This window comes from Notothenia coriiceps, unplaced genomic scaffold, assembly GCF_000735185.1.
Source record: "Notothenia coriiceps isolate Sejong01 unplaced genomic scaffold, NC01 NC01_scaffold00018425, whole genome shotgun sequence".
Classification (NCBI taxonomy): Eukaryota; Metazoa; Chordata; class Actinopteri; order Perciformes; family Nototheniidae; genus Notothenia; species Notothenia coriiceps.
The window spans coordinates 300,170-315,279 of NW_011351126.1; the positions used below are offsets into that span (position 1 = coordinate 300,170).

The 15,110-nt window shown below is 40.1% G+C and overlaps 2 protein-coding genes and 1 non-coding gene across 4 annotated transcripts in view; all 3 read right to left on the reverse strand.

Annotated features, from left to right (window-relative positions):
• Positions 1-1,231: 1,231 nt before the first annotated feature.
• Positions 1,232-3,297, reverse strand: LOC104951030 (chromodomain-helicase-DNA-binding protein 1-like). Its single transcript, XM_010777662.1, has 3 exons — positions 3,121-3,297; positions 1,782-1,894; positions 1,232-1,409 (listed from the first exon to the last, which is right to left on the reverse strand). The coding sequence occupies exons 1-3, from the start codon at positions 3,218-3,220 to the stop codon at positions 1,257-1,259; spliced, it is 366 nt and encodes a 121-aa protein (XP_010775964.1). The 5' UTR covers positions 3,221-3,297; the 3' UTR covers positions 1,232-1,256.
• A 2,156-nt stretch (positions 3,298-5,453) lies between these two features.
• Positions 5,454-5,547, reverse strand: trnai-uau (transfer RNA isoleucine (anticodon UAU)). The gene is made up of 2 exons: positions 5,510-5,547; positions 5,454-5,489 (listed from the first exon to the last, which is right to left on the reverse strand). It is a non-coding gene; the product is annotated as a tRNA-Ile (tRNA).
• A 2,014-nt stretch (positions 5,548-7,561) lies between these two features.
• The window catches only part of LOC104951032 (metastasis-associated protein MTA1-like), a 10,498-nt gene continuing 2,949 nt past the window's right edge, over positions 7,562-15,110 (reverse strand). For both annotated transcript variants that reach the window (XR_798981.1, XM_010777663.1), the window contains exon 4: positions 7,562-8,194. Coding sequence is in view for 1 of the 2 variants with exons in the window: in XM_010777663.1 (XP_010775965.1) it covers positions 8,023-8,194 (172 nt within the window). In the remaining variant the exon portion in view is untranslated. The remainder of the gene's footprint in view (positions 8,195-15,110) is intronic.

Below are 15,110 nucleotides of genomic sequence, written 5' to 3' on the forward strand. Positions count from 1 at the left end.
GAGTTGAACAAAGTGCTGTACATCAACAACTGTATAAAAACATAGCATAAATACATAAAAAACAGACAGGACATGAAACAAATGTAAAACACGAAACAATGAAACCAGATCAGAAGGCACAGACTGAAAAACTCTCCTACATGACGTACAAACAATACAAAACACTAGTAAGATAAAACCCAAATTTAAAAGCACAAGTGTCACCTGGTCTGTAAATGCCAGGGAAAAGAAGTGGGTTTTTAAACAAGATTTCAAAACGGGCAGAGTTGGAGCAAGTCTAACCTGGAGGGGCAATTCGTACCGTAACTTTGGAGCTGCAACAGCAAAGGCTCTGTCTTAAGTCTTAATTATGATTTTTGGCTACTTGTACCTTGCTTAAAATGTTTTATTTAAAATTCAGATCTTTAGCTTATACAAAATATAAATAAACAAACTTGTTAGTAAACAAACTAAGATGTATAATTATATGTTAAAATCTCCAGCAGTGGTATAAGTAATTAATTAAGTATAGCTCCACATTTACCAGATGTGATGAACACATTATTGCATAACAATTATAATCCAGTAGTTTAATATATATGATTCTAGAGAGAGAGACCAGTTTCTATGAAGAGTGTCTAGACCAGAGGTGTCAAACTCAAATACACAGTGGGCCAAAATAAAAACATCGGTACTAGTCGAGGGCCGGACTGGTTCAATGTTTATTGCAGAACTTATTGAAATGAACTCATTGCACATATTAAACCTGGAACTAACAAAACTTAAATGATTGCCTATAAAAACAACATTAAACATTAAATAATCAGTTGATTCATTTCTTATGGCTCTATCTGCAGCTTCTCCAGAGTCATTTCTTATGATTACATTTTCCCTCAGGCCAACAACAGCTTCAACAAAACTATTTCCCTCAAAGAGAAACCAAACATGCCCTGTTGTCGTGAGAGAGAAAGTGCAGAAGGAAACATCCATTAAACTCAGTGTGCTGCTCTGTGATGCTAGTTCAGATACTTGGCATCTCATCTTGGGTGCAAGGTCATCAATGTTTGGGCTCAGGCTCTGAGCTGAGGAGACCCTCAGGATGGAGTGAAGGTGTGCGTGCAATATACCGGAGGGCCAGATCTAATAGGAATTAGAAACTATCCTGCGGGCCGAAATTAAATCCACCAAGGGCCTGATTTGGCCCCCGGGCCTTGAGTTTGACACATGTGCTCTGGAAGCACCACTTCTACCAAAGGGAATTCCTCGTATGTGTAAACCTACTCAAAATGATTCTGGTATTTATATCTGATTAAGTGGATGTACCTCTGCAGCTCGTTCCTCCAGTTCTCCATGACGGACAGCGGGCTCAGAACCAGAAAGGGACCGCTCTGCCCGAGAGACCCGGACATGAACACCAGCAGAGAGATGGTCTGCAGGGACAGCATAGTATTATACTTTAATCATATTTAACATGATTTAAATATATATTTTAAATCACTTATCCGATCGTTTTTAATCTTTATAAAAATCATAATTTCATTTATTTATCTATTATGTAAGATTTTATTTAATTCCAATCCTATAATGTTTAAATGTATTAAAGCGCACTTTGTAACTCTGTTAACTTTACTGATAAACCTTAATATAGTTTCCTGTAATCTTCTGCATCTGCTCGGTTACACAAATAGAAAAAGCAGGTGGAATATAGACGACCAGTGTCCGTACCAGACCACAGGCATCGTGACTTATTGAAGTGTGACGACCCTCATGATTGGTTATAAGAGGAGCCGGTGGATCAGTACCTGGCAGGTTTTCCCCAAACCCATCTCGTCTCCTAAGATGCATCCTTGCTGCTTCCTCTGACACTCAGACAGCCACTGAACCCCGTCCAGCTGGTAGGGCCGCAGCGTGATCCCTGAGAGAAGAGAAACATGTAGACACATGTTAGGGATCAGTGTGTGAGGAGACAAGATGTTAGGAAACAGTGTGTGAGGAGAGAAGATGTTAGGAAACAGTGTGTGAGGAGAGAAGATGTTAGGAAACAGTGTGAGGAGACAAGATGTTAGGAAACAGTGTGTGAGGAGAGAAGATGTTAGGAAACAGTGTGTGAGGAGAGAAGATGTTAGGAAACAGTGTGTGAGGAGAGAAGATGTTAGGAAACAGTGTGTGAGGAGAGAAGATGTTAGGAAACAGTGTGTGAGGAGAGAAGATGTTAGGAAACAGTGTGTGAGGAGAGAAGATGTTAGGAAACAGTGTGTGAGGAGAGAAGATGTTAGGAAACAGTGTGTGAGGAGAGAAGATGTTAGGAAACAGTGTGTGAGGAGAGAGGAGGTTAGAAACATCTCAGGTAAAAAAGTGTACTTTCTCCTTTCCTCTCAGTACGTACTTGGCGGCCCTCTCTCAGTGCGCACCGTGGATCACTGTGATGCATTTCTGCAGGTCTTCCAAAAACCTCAACAGGCCTTTAAAATATTACAAAAATCCCCAAACTATGTAACACCCTACCAAGAAGTATTAGAGGCAAACTGAGGAGACAGCAGATTCATTAAAAGCACTATGAGATGCATTCTATGAATTAAACAAATACAAATAAAGCTGTGTGATTATTATTAAATACATATTGAAAAACACCTCTGAACTCTAGGCAGCAGAAGTACACAGTAGCAGAAAATGGAAATACTCAAGTAAAGTACAAGTACTTCAAAACTGTACTTAAGTAAAGTACTTCAGTAAATGTTACTTTACACCTCTGGTATGACAAACGAAGAGTACTATCTGTTAAGCAGACTGACTATCTTTCTGGCATATTTAATGATATGTTGGTTTGGATATGTAATCATTAGAGATGTAGGCTGTTGGGAGGCGTGTGGCGCAGTGGATAGGGTGTTGGTGTTGTGATCGGGGAGCACAGGTTCAAACCCCACTGCAGTCAGTATGTCGTTGTGTCCCTGAGACACTTCACCCCAAAGTGCTCCTGTGGGGATTGTCCACAGTATTGAGTATGTACGTCGCTTTGGATAAAAGCGTCTAACAAGTGACATGTAATGTATAAGAAGCATCTCTTGGAATCAGAAACAGTTTTACACATAGGAATGATCTGCCTTGGTGCGCATGGTACATTTTAACAGTCAAACTTCGTACCTGTTAACCCGAGCTTCTGTAAGTCAGTCTGAGAAACAGAAGTCTTCTTCTTCTTCTTCTTCTCCTCGCTGTGTTTTATCTTTGTTAGCAGGTCAGACATGTTTACAGAGCTAAAGTTAGCAGCTAACAAACACAACAACAACAAAACTTAACTTCCCTCCATGAGACGAGTGCAGTGCAGAGACTTCCGGGTAGAGTCACGTGACGCAGGGGAAAAGCGCGCATTCGTCTGTTTTTTTATTCTTTTAAACAAATCTCCTAAAACTAGTTTTTCCACATCTCATTATTAATCATCATGACAAATAGTTGGTTATCCATCAAGTATATCATTTTAAAATTAAGTCTATTTTATTTGTTATTGCTCTTTTTGAAAAATAAAACATAAAAACATTGCGCGCGCACACACACACACACACACACACACACACACACACACACACACACACACACACACACACACTACAACATTCCCTCAAATGATAAGCACTTTCTTGCAAACATACACACATATTCCCTGCTGTTAAATACTTTGTGATTGTGTCCCAGGCTGGATAGAAGGGGGGGGGGGGGGTTACGGGAGGTACAAGACCCTGATCTGCACTCTCATTTTCAGCCTGGAGATCTGCACCCGGGACATCTGGGTCACATCATTACTCCAATCTTCTGCTTGTTCATTCCCAGCTTTAGAGGGCTTAGAGTGACAGACCTGCACACAAACACTCACACAGAGCACACACAACACACGTCCGAATACACAGACAGGCCTATATATACAGCATGTTACAGTCATGTACAGTGAAATACATCATGTTTAAAAAAGATTGATGGTTTGAGTTAACAGATGTTAAGATGCAATGATAAAATGAGCACAATGTAGAGGTTCTTCAAAGGATTGCCAGGATAAAAATATTTCTGAATGGTTCAATTTAAAATGCCACTTGTCAAGGCAAAGCAAGTTTGTTTATAGCACATATCAGCAATAAGGAAATACAAATTGCATTTATAAAACAATGAAATACAAAAATAAAAATAAGGTACACCACAAAATGATATTCAAATGCAGTTGAAAACTGTCGCCAAAGGCCACAGAAAATGGACATTTAAAACAAACTAAATACAGAATAACAGTAAGAGAGCAGTGTGAGAAATTCATTTGTATCTGATTCAATAAAAGGCAGCAGCAGACAGAAAAGCTATAGTTGCAGCCAACCTGCATTTTTTTCTGGGATTTGTTGCAAATATATGGTGCATATAAACTAAACGCTGCATCTTTAGTTTTGACTCTGAGGACACACATAGATAGTCAATAAATAGATGTATGAATACAAATTATTGTAAGAATGACAGGAGGTGGATTATTCAAAAATGGTTCTGCACAGTCACCCTTCCAAATGTTTATGAGGAACATAAATGCACGCACCTTTAGATAGAAATACTTATTTAGAGCTACGGGACTCTGTTCAGCGCAGTTATACCGTCCTCTAGTGGTAAGAAAAAAGAAGTTTACAATAGTCGCAGTTTTGACTGTCGGCCAGCAGGGGGAGCTATTGTTCAGCACAACTGAGAAGATCGAGGTGGAGTACAGTTGACATGAGTACCTTTTTATATCATTATAGATCGTTTGTAAACTAATAATAATTACAACAAATAAAATAAGAAGGAGCATAATAAGTACTTGGTCCATCATCCATTGATTAAATGTAGCTTAATATATTTTATATATGGGTATTATAATATATATTGTTATAATAACTATGTTACGTTAAACGTTTTGTTATGTTATATTATATAACTACATATCAACATACTATATATATATTATATCCCATACCATATTATAGCCTATTGTATTGTGTAATACTGTGTTAGTCTGTCTTCTTTTACATTATATACCATAATATGTAGTAATCCTAATAATAGAGACAAACACGAGTTAAAGTTGAATGACTTAATAATTGTTTACGACACTGTCACTTTTGCTTTGTAATCTCGTTATGTAGCCTATTTTCTATTTTCACTTCATTTTATTTGTAGTTACATATAGCCTACCTCTTTTATCTTATCTTTTATCATTTCTAACTTCAGGTTCTGATTAAATAACTTGCCAGATCAGCGCTTTGTACGGCGTAACGTCCAAACTGTTCAGTAATTCAACACGTCCACAGTTACTTCATGTAAACACACCTGTTGTCAGGAACTAAGAAGCTTTTCTTGTGTGTATTTGGAGAAATAGCACTACTTCGAAGTACCCCAGTTGTTGTGGGGGATCACTGTGTGACGTATTTTATATGCGGCGTCCCATTTTAACCAGGTGATGGTCAATCCAAAAACTGTGCTCCAGGTGAGGCTCGAACTCACAACCTCGGCATTGCTCTGCTGAATACTGTCATATAAGTACCGCGCGCTAACCGATTGCGCCACTGGAGCTTCGGCGGTAATCGGCTAATAATTCGATTCAAGAATGACACGAGCGCCTGTGACAAACAAACATATAAGATTTTGATAAACTGTTTTTATTTGGGCTGATAGTCGTATTGAAAAGTGGTACAAGTAATGAAGAGAGCGTGTGAGAACTTCCCGGGGTGCATGTGGTGACTGTGGTCACTCAGAGTCCTGCACAGAATGCTGCGTTCAGGCACCTCTCACAAAGCTCCGAATTTCAACTTCAAATGAGTATCTATGGCGTATATGTTTTAGATTTCTCTTTACAGGATCATACTGAGGAACCTTTAAGCAGACAGCCCATATATCATCTTTATTAATGGTGTCAGCCATTTGAGGTAAAAAAAATAAAAAAAAAAGCAGGAGTGAAGTCTAAACTGAATGAAAATGTAAAATGTCAAGACAACACAGCAGCAAGGTCCATTATGCTCTTTGAATTTGAATGTTCTTGGATTAAATAACGTTCAGATGTCCAGATACATTTGAGCACTATAGTAACAGTAAAAGTAAAACAAACTCCAATGTGCAGCGGTAACACAGGCCTATATTAGGCTATGTAGAAAAAATGACATGATGAACATGTTACATTACATTAAATTACATTGCATTTAGCTGACGCTTTTATCCAAAGCGATTTACAATAAGTGCGTTCGAGTGAGAGTGTTAAATCTGCTGAGGCTTTTCTAGTCCCCTGAAGTCCCACATGACTAGCTGAAAGACAAATCCATTTACAAAGTGTCAGGTTCGATCTAAATATTTTCATTCACACTCTGCCTTTTTTATTATGATTTCCACATTCAGGGGCAAGGGAATTTCTGTATAGAAAATATGATGAAAACAAATAAATACAGCAGTTGACTCACATTTTATTCCATTTTAAAGCTACAATGAATGAAAAACATTTCACACGCACGCACGCACGCGCACACGCACACACGCGCCCACACACACACACACACACACACACACACACACACACACACACACACCTAAAACACTGAATTACCTTGAGGCAGACTAAGCTTCCAAGAACATGCTTTATATCCTGAGAGCACTCACTCTTCATCACTGTTTCAAATCATCATATCTTTTGAGGGTATTTTCTGATGTCCACACACAGGCCACAGTGTGTATTATTTATAATGCTGGCTGTCAGGATGTAGCACCACAAAATGACACACTGAGACTCGACACCATAATCTTGCATTGTGTTGTTGTTTTTTTATTATTATTATTCTCATCATATTCATAATTCAACACATGACACACAGGAAACACTAACATAAACATTCTGAATGAAAGAGAAGAAATCATCAGCGGAGGCTCTCACCTCAAAGACATGCGTCGGCAATGCCAGTTTAAAAACTCATAATTAAACACACCTGAAGGCTGGGTTTGTTAACCTGGCATGTTTTTGAGGCAACGCCCTCTGGCAACATGCAGAAGGAACTGGATAAACTTGACAATTGGCTTTAAAGAACAATGAGGGAATATTAGCAAAGAGCTCATGGAAAAGCCTCAAAACGATGCCGGTGCATCCCAGCCTTGAGGAAAGTGTGACAGATCCATGCCCTTTTCTGTTGCAAAGGAAGTGCTCTAGTACCCATGTTAGGGCTAGGTAGGTACAGTCGGCCATATAAATACGATGAGTAGATTTACAGTACTTTAATGAGATATACAATATATTATACAGTGATTCATCACAGAGGCGTATCATGTAAGCTCTCTATATCTTTGCCTTGTTATATTTTCAAGCCTGCAGATTTGTAAAGTAATGTCACCAGGTCATTATTATTGAACACCAGCTCCAGCTCCTTGATTTAAAAAGAGGGTGAAAAACTGCAGGTAAAACATAATTAAAAGCAGCCATTTTTTAAAAGAAAGGCCGCTCGTTCAGTCTTCTTAGTGCATTCTCTTTTTAACGTCAGCGTTGGACACTTGCCTCTTCTCCAAAATTGAAAAGACCCCACAAATGCAAACCCAGCCCCCACCCCAACCCTAATCATAATCCAACCCCATGCCCCCACCCAAAATAACTTTAAACAAACTGATAAAACTTCACAACAATTCACGATCAACACAAAGAAGTCACATGAAAGATCCGTCGTTATGTCCAACCATAAAAAACTAAGAACAGCACATGGCTCAACATCCCCTCGCTCTCACACACACACACACGCACGCACACACGCACACTCTCTCTCTGCCACACACTTGCATGCACCCAAATATAGTATTTACACTTGAAAACACATTCCCAGGAATAAATTCAGGCAGCACTTGCAGTCAGGTCAGGTGTTTCTATTGCATCACGGCTCATTACATCCTTCTGTTGCCAGCTTATTTTAGAGTTCAGGATTATTACGACGTTTTAAAGGAATAAAGGAACTTAATGATAGAATATGAGGTGAGAATCTGTTAGTATGTATGCAGCAGGGGGGTCAGAGGGTCAGTGTAGGGTCAGTCGTGGATGACGATGGGGCCTCGCATCCTCAGGCTGGGGTGAGGGTGCGGAGGGGCGAGTACCAGCCCCTGCGGCAGGCCCTGTGGGACCCTGCGCAAGGTGATCTGCTCGCATGGCTGCCGACAAGCGTGCCTCAGCTGGGTGCGGGACAGCAGCCGCCTGGCCCTCCTGGAGGGAGGGAGACGACACAGGGCATAAGTGCACATGAAGATATACAGATGTGAAAGCTCCTTCTTGACCTTGGAGACAGTAGAACTAGTAGTATTATACAAATAATCTCACACGTTTGCCCAAGTAGCCTAATGTTTCGAAAACCAGGAATGCTTTTTTAAACCAACATTGATGACAGGTTTGTAAAGTGTTCTGGGAAAATTCTGTGCAATGACAATAAAGTGGAATTTAAAGGTCCCATGACATGCTTTTCCGGTTATTACCCGTCCCCTTGTGTGTTATGAAGGTTTTTATGCATGTAAACGGTCTGCCTCTGCAGACCGTTTACATGCATAAAAACCTTCATAACACACAAGGGGACGGGTAATAACCGGAAAAGCATGTCATGGGACCTTTAAATTCCACTTTATTGTCANACTGATCTGTACACAGGACTGATGTGCGATCTCTATTTTTCAAAAAGATTATACATTATCATTTCTATTCAATTTTACTTGGAGTATGGTTTGCTAAAATAAACAAACGTGCTATATTTATGATGAAATATTAGCGAGTGAGGGTTGCAATACCCTTGGCAATTGTTGCTTCTTGAGGGGAGTTTCCACTGCTTGCTACGATAAACCAGGTGTATTATGACTAGTAAAGACAAATAATTAACAAATAAATATTTGTATTGACACAGCTACGTGTACTCTGGTGTTATTAGACTTGGCTACAGACTTAGGGCAGCTGTAACTGATTGCAGTTGCCACTGCTAGTGAGATGCTAAGGTTTACTTTATAAATTAGGCAAAGGACAGTTATATTTGATTTGCCCCATGCCTTCAGCAGCAGCAGGCCATTCACTTTGATTTTATCCCGTTATGAAATGTCATAATTTCGACAATAAAGAAAATGAAATGCTACATAAACTTGCACGTTTTATCGAACCATCTCCGTTTCTAACTTTCAATATATTTAAAAAGAGATCTCTCTCTCATCTGCGTGCGGGGGCGGGGCCTCACAGACATGCTGCTGCGCTGTGCACACAGTTCTGCCGGTAATGAATATTAGGCTAAATTTTGTGAGGAAACTTTTCCACCAATAATTCCAATAAGTATTCCAAAATGTATTCACTTCAGGAAGTGACTGTAATCAGATTAGTTGTTTTTCAAATGTAACGCGAGCTGAATACAGTTAGGCTACTTGATTTTTGTATTCTGATTACGTAACGCCGTTACATGTATTCCGTTACAACCCAGTGTGTACAGATCATCAGTCCTGTGTACAGATCAGTTCGATAAAGTCATGCCTAAACAGCGACATTTTACAAGATAAATACGGGTTAAAATAGCAGCATTTGCCACGGAAGGCGAGTGGCAGCTACAGTAAACCTTCTCTTACTCTGGCATCTTGTGGCGACTCCCGTTGAGCAGCGGCAGATGCCTCGGCAAGTTGTGGCATCTGTGGCATATGCCGGAAGTACTTGCCACAGATACCACAGAGTAGCGGCCTCTGTGGCAGTTGCTTGCCACTGCCTGCAGATGCCACGAAATGCGCTTGCTGTCTCTCACAAGAGGGTAACCATTAACACACAACAAGCGAACATACTGTACCTGTAAAACTCATGATCCCCAGGTCCATCAGCCTCAGCTGCACTGGGTAATTAGTGCTGACAGGTAAATCTCATTATGCTGAAATGCTCAACTAAGATCAGTGAACATGGTAAACACTGATATTGGTATGCTGATGATAGAAGTTGTCTTTTTTAATCATATTTTTTCAGGGTTGGTTTCCCTCTTTTCTCATTTAAATTGACGGCGCCTTCTGTGTAAAACGTCAAAGCTTTTTTTCAGCCCTCCACCTTACCTGGAGCTGTCGGGAAAGCTGACAAAAACTCAATTTACAGAGTTTATACATGGTGACACAGAACCTGCCCTGCATTACAGGATCTTTATAATGTATCTGTATGTGGCTGTTTAAGCATTCCTCTTGTGAAAGGCAGAGGAAGATGTTCAGTCCTCTTTACATCTTAAGGTCAGCTGACCCTGTTTGACCCCACAGGGGCTGAAGATGATGTGCCAATAGAAAAACCAACAGATTTGTTAGCAGGATGAGAAACAGACTGCTCCTGTGCTATCCCTCGCATTCTTCTTCCTCCCACTCCTTCTCTTTCACGGCGAAGGATGTAACCTTGCACAATTGAAATGTCAAACTGGTTGATTTTGCACGAGCATCACATTTCAAACGAGACTCCTTGCGTCTGAATTTGTTGTCATGGCTCCAAATGAAAGTTTAAAAGGATTGCAATATCCATACATGGTGAAATACAATATACTGATGGACCTCTGAAATGTGTGTGTGTGTGTGTGTGTGTGTGTGTGTGTGTGTGTGTGTGTGTGTGTGTGTGTGTGTGTGTGTGTGTGTGTGTGTGTGTGTGTGTGTGTGTGTTGTGTGCATCTCAGCATATGATTTTGAGTGGAGTAATTTAGCAGATGAGCGTGTGGCCATTGTTAGAGGGATAATCTGGCTCTTGCTGCTCAGATAGGTTAACACCCTTTTGTCACGGTTTCTTTCCTTTAATTCGTCTTTACTCGGGCTTAAAATTTTGGAAAAGTTAGGTTTGACCCATATGTTTAGACCTCTTTTTCTTTTTTTGTGTTAATAAGTATAAAAATTTCAAATATCTCGACAGTCCGACACTTATATTAAGATGAAATATATTTCATAATGCGCGTAAAAAAGAATACGGAAAGTTTTTACTAACCGGGGGAAAAGTTGCCAAATTTCCGTGTCTTTACCTCTTTTTCAATTTTTAAGATTGATTTGGGTTGCAATCCTCCTTATGAAAATTATAATGTACAATTAAAAATCCGTCGTAAACCGATTGTTTCAGTGACTAGAGCCTAGGTTTCGTCAAAAGTGGGTTTCCTTAGGCTGGATTTAAGTAAACAAGACAGGAAACTATAAAAACAAACCGAACTTTCTAATCTAAGGTTTTAACTAACCTGATTATCTTCACAACATAAACGATTGTTTTTCTTTTTTCTACGAACCTTATTATGCACCTTTTTCGTTCTGATTCCCATCTCCTATCTAAGTGTTTTCATCCCTTTTCCTATATCTTAATTAAATCGGTTCTCTACTTTCACTTCGTTTCAGCTCCAGTACCTCTCACTTTTCTCCTCCTTTCGTTTCCCCCCCCCCCACCACGAGGCTTCCTTCACCTCCCTCCTCCCCCCCCTTCGACACGACAGACCCACAACCAAACCCCATTAGACCAGATTAGACCGGACGGTAAATTGGATAGACGGTCGAGTCGCTTCTCGGTCTTAGCGAAATAGCGGACAATTGTTACGGTGTGCGAGTAGACGGATTTAATGNCCTGGGTTCTGTGCCGTGTTAATACGCAAATCAACAACAAATGACCGGATTGGCCCAAATGGACCATTCCGCGGAGTACCTCACACACCAGGATCCCTTGGCTAACTAACAGGGAGTCCCCATTGACTTGCATAGAGCTCCCTGAACGCTGGTAATAGGCGAGTTGGGATCGCGGAGAAATGCTCTCCGCAGACCCATTCTCACAGCGTTCCAAACCTTTTTCTTACTCAATATCAAGCCACACTTATTGTTTTTACTTCGGCTGTGAGTGTTTGTGTGTGCTCAGGATGAGTTTCGCTGTGTCTCGCCGACCTGGAAACCTGTCCGCTCCTCGCAACGTCCCGACCAATCAGAGCACACTGGGCTCACAGGGAGGGGGGGCAGGAGCTCCAACAACCCGTTTAGGACAGAGAGTGAATACAAATACTATACAGAGATGCTGTATGAGAAACCAATGTGAGTTTGGAAAATTGCACAATATGAATCTATTCTAGTAGACCTCAACAATGGAAATATGATCAGTAGAAATGGCCATGTCATGGGACCTTTAAAGTAAATAGGTCTTGTGGTGATTTTGTACTGTCAATCAAAATGTGTAATTCAGATGGTTCTTTAGCTTTTAGGCAATGCAAGGCTAGCCGTTTACAGTCTTTGTGCTAAGATAAGCTAACCAGTTTTTGGCGGTGGCTTCATATTTAGCGTACAGATAGGAGCGAGCGGTCTTTTTAACTCTAAACAAGGAGCATAAGCAGATTTCATAAAATGTCAAAAATGTTTTAACATTATACGGACTATGATTGCATGCCTGTGTTTTGCTTTCAGGAAATGTGTGCTTTTAGAAATGATTTTTATTTACTAATGACTTTATTTCTTTATATGTTAACCAGGAAGTCTTCTAAGATACATGTTATTTTCTACAATCCAAAAGGGAAACAATAATTATAATATATATATATATTATAATAATAATGTAATTTAATTCTTCAGAAAATATATTTTGAAGGTGATGTTTGAGAGACTGATATTTAATACAAATACTGGCCAATAGTAGCAAATCATTGGATTTTGTGTATGTTTGCAATGTGTTGTGCAATGTGTATTGTATCATGTACCCTTGCAGTAAATCTAATAATTCATGACTGCATGTTTATGTTGAAGCAGCTAAGCCTGCGGATAATGTTTGTCTAATAAATTATTTATACTAGGCTGATCAAAGGCTTGATGCTTTGAGAACAGCCTGCGGTAAAAAGGGCTGCTTACACTAGAAACAATGATGAATCTGGCATGGGCTCTGGGCTTTATGCGACAGCTGATTTGTCACGTATGCTTTTGGTTTACAGGTACTTTGACAATGATGTATGCTACTGGACTGAGGTAATTAATCACTAAGTTTCCTTGTACACATTTTGAGATGAGTAGACCTTTGACTCTTTAGCGATGTCTCCTCTCTGTTGCTGTTTTCTGCATATCTAACAGGAAACTAAAGAGAGAAGACTACTGTGGTTTAAATGATGAAATACATGACTAAAGTTGAGTTAAAGGGGCGACAAGTTGAGGTTCCAGGCTGTTGAGAAATTCATTAAAACAGCCACTCTATCTTGTTTTCTGTGGTAGAATTATACTCTGTTATGATTAAAGCGAAGGGGTTACTTCTCTGCAGGATTTTCAGACTTAAAATGAACTCGCTGGTATTATCAAGACTCAGTGGGCTTTGTGCTGTGACGGAAAGGCTCTGTCAACAGCCCACATGCAACAACAGCACTGCATAGCCGTGAGGTGCACTCTCTAGTGTTGGATGCAGAACTAATGGGATTCATTCATATACAGACAAAAGTAAGATACATAACGAAAACATATAGTTTATTCATGCTCTCCTTCAGGCGGAGGAGAAAAAACACTTTCCCTCTTTCTATGTCCTGAACCAGAAAACACATCAGTTTCCTCCAGATCCCCAGCTGTAAGACAAATGTGTGCTAGAGCACTCTGGAATTCTCTGCAAGCATACCTGTAAAACCAGGTATGGTCAAAAGGCCTGACATTGTATTTACACATCATTCAAGTACAATGGACCCATTTAATACACAGCAGCATGGTCTGCTTAATGTCACTTAGAGCTAGAGTTTGAGCCGAATACAAAGCGAGGAAGAACAGAGCAGATTTAGCTCTGCTGGCTCATTATCTAAAGCTCTGCTGCATGTCTGTTCAGCTGGCCGTTGAGAGGAGAAAGGCAAACATGTAAATCCACGCTCAAATATACCAAGCTGTCTCATTTACATTTCTGTTTCGCTTACTCTCGTTCTGGGCTCTAATATTTCTCGTTTTTAGAGCTTAGCTAAAATATTTATTTTTCCAAATTAAACTTTACTGTGGGGGAATTCCCAGATTGGTACATGTAGTATCAAAAGTACACATTTTAAGGACAAATGTCTCCTGTTACTGATATATTTGAGTTTGTTTATGTAATTCAGTGTTTCCTAACTCCCTTCCAAAGGGTCCCAAGACAATTTGTGAGATAATTAGGATCTCATTAAGAAGGGGAAATTAAATGTGCCAATTTGTATACAGATTGGAATAGTACCATGAAGATTTGACCTTGTTGATCCTGAATTTGCATTAAGGGCCACCAGCAGGTTGAAATCGTCACATATCCAGTGAGTTATATCTTTAATATATGAAATGGCCCAAGAATAAATCTTTGTTTGATTCACAGTTCTTTCATCTAGTGCCTTTCTTGTTGGATATTGGATTGATTGCCATGATATATTCTACTAACATTTCTGGTCCCCTTAGGTTGACTCCTGTCTTTGCTGATCCTTTGTTGATCCATCATGACTTTCACATTTTGTGGTTTACAGTGAAATATCTTGGCAGCTAGATGGACCGCCATGAAATTGTATACGGATTGTCAAAGTCTGCTATAGGTTGAATCCCAATGACATCCTCTGACTGGTCAAAGCTGTCTATTATTCATTAAAATATCTCATCGAGTAATATACTGATTGGCCAAACATCATCAGGTATCTATTGTTTTATTATCTTTTTTTTCACTGTTGCTTTGTCAAACCCTTGCAAAGAAACATTTCCCTGTCTCTATTTGTCTCCTCCCTGAACATGTGGGAGTGATCTCTCACTCCTTCCCCCTGCTCTGTGACACTCTGCGCTCTTCCTCACGCTGAGGAAAAGAAAGAGGAGGAGGAAATTAAGCTTCCGTTTATATTTCATTAGCAGCCGCCTTTCAGAGCAGAATCTATTAATACCATTTATTCAGAAAAGCTTTTATTGTCTCTACAGGGAGAGCGGTTAGCGGCAGTGTAATATAATAAAGGGACAGCCTTCAGAATGACATGTCTCTCACACACACAGCCATGTTGATATTGGTGATAAGTGAGTGATCCATACGAGAGCAGCCCCGGTTAATGGTGTAATGATATTTCCACTCCTGGCTCCTCGTTGGCCCATCTGCACCAGTTAGCCGCTCTAATTTTAGCCTCGCTGATCGGTGGGGGGCGATGGGGGCCGGGTGCCATGGCTCATTAAGACACAGGCTTAAT

What these genes read in the sequence shown, in the direction of transcription:
- LOC104951030 (XM_010777662.1), bottom strand. Translation starts at nt 3,220, where the DNA reads ATGTCTGACCTGCTAACAAAGATAAAACACAGCGAGGAGAAGAAGAAG. An exon ending in ACAGAAGCTCGGGTTAACAG is followed by an intron (nt 1,895 to 3,120) that starts GTACGAAGTTTG and finishes CTCTTCTCTCAG; the next exon opens with GGATCACGCTGCGGCCCTAC. An exon ending in GTTTGGGGAAAACCTGCCAG is followed by an intron (nt 1,410 to 1,781) that starts GTACTGATCCAC and finishes CTGTCCCTGCAG; the next exon opens with ACCATCTCTCTGCTGGTGTT.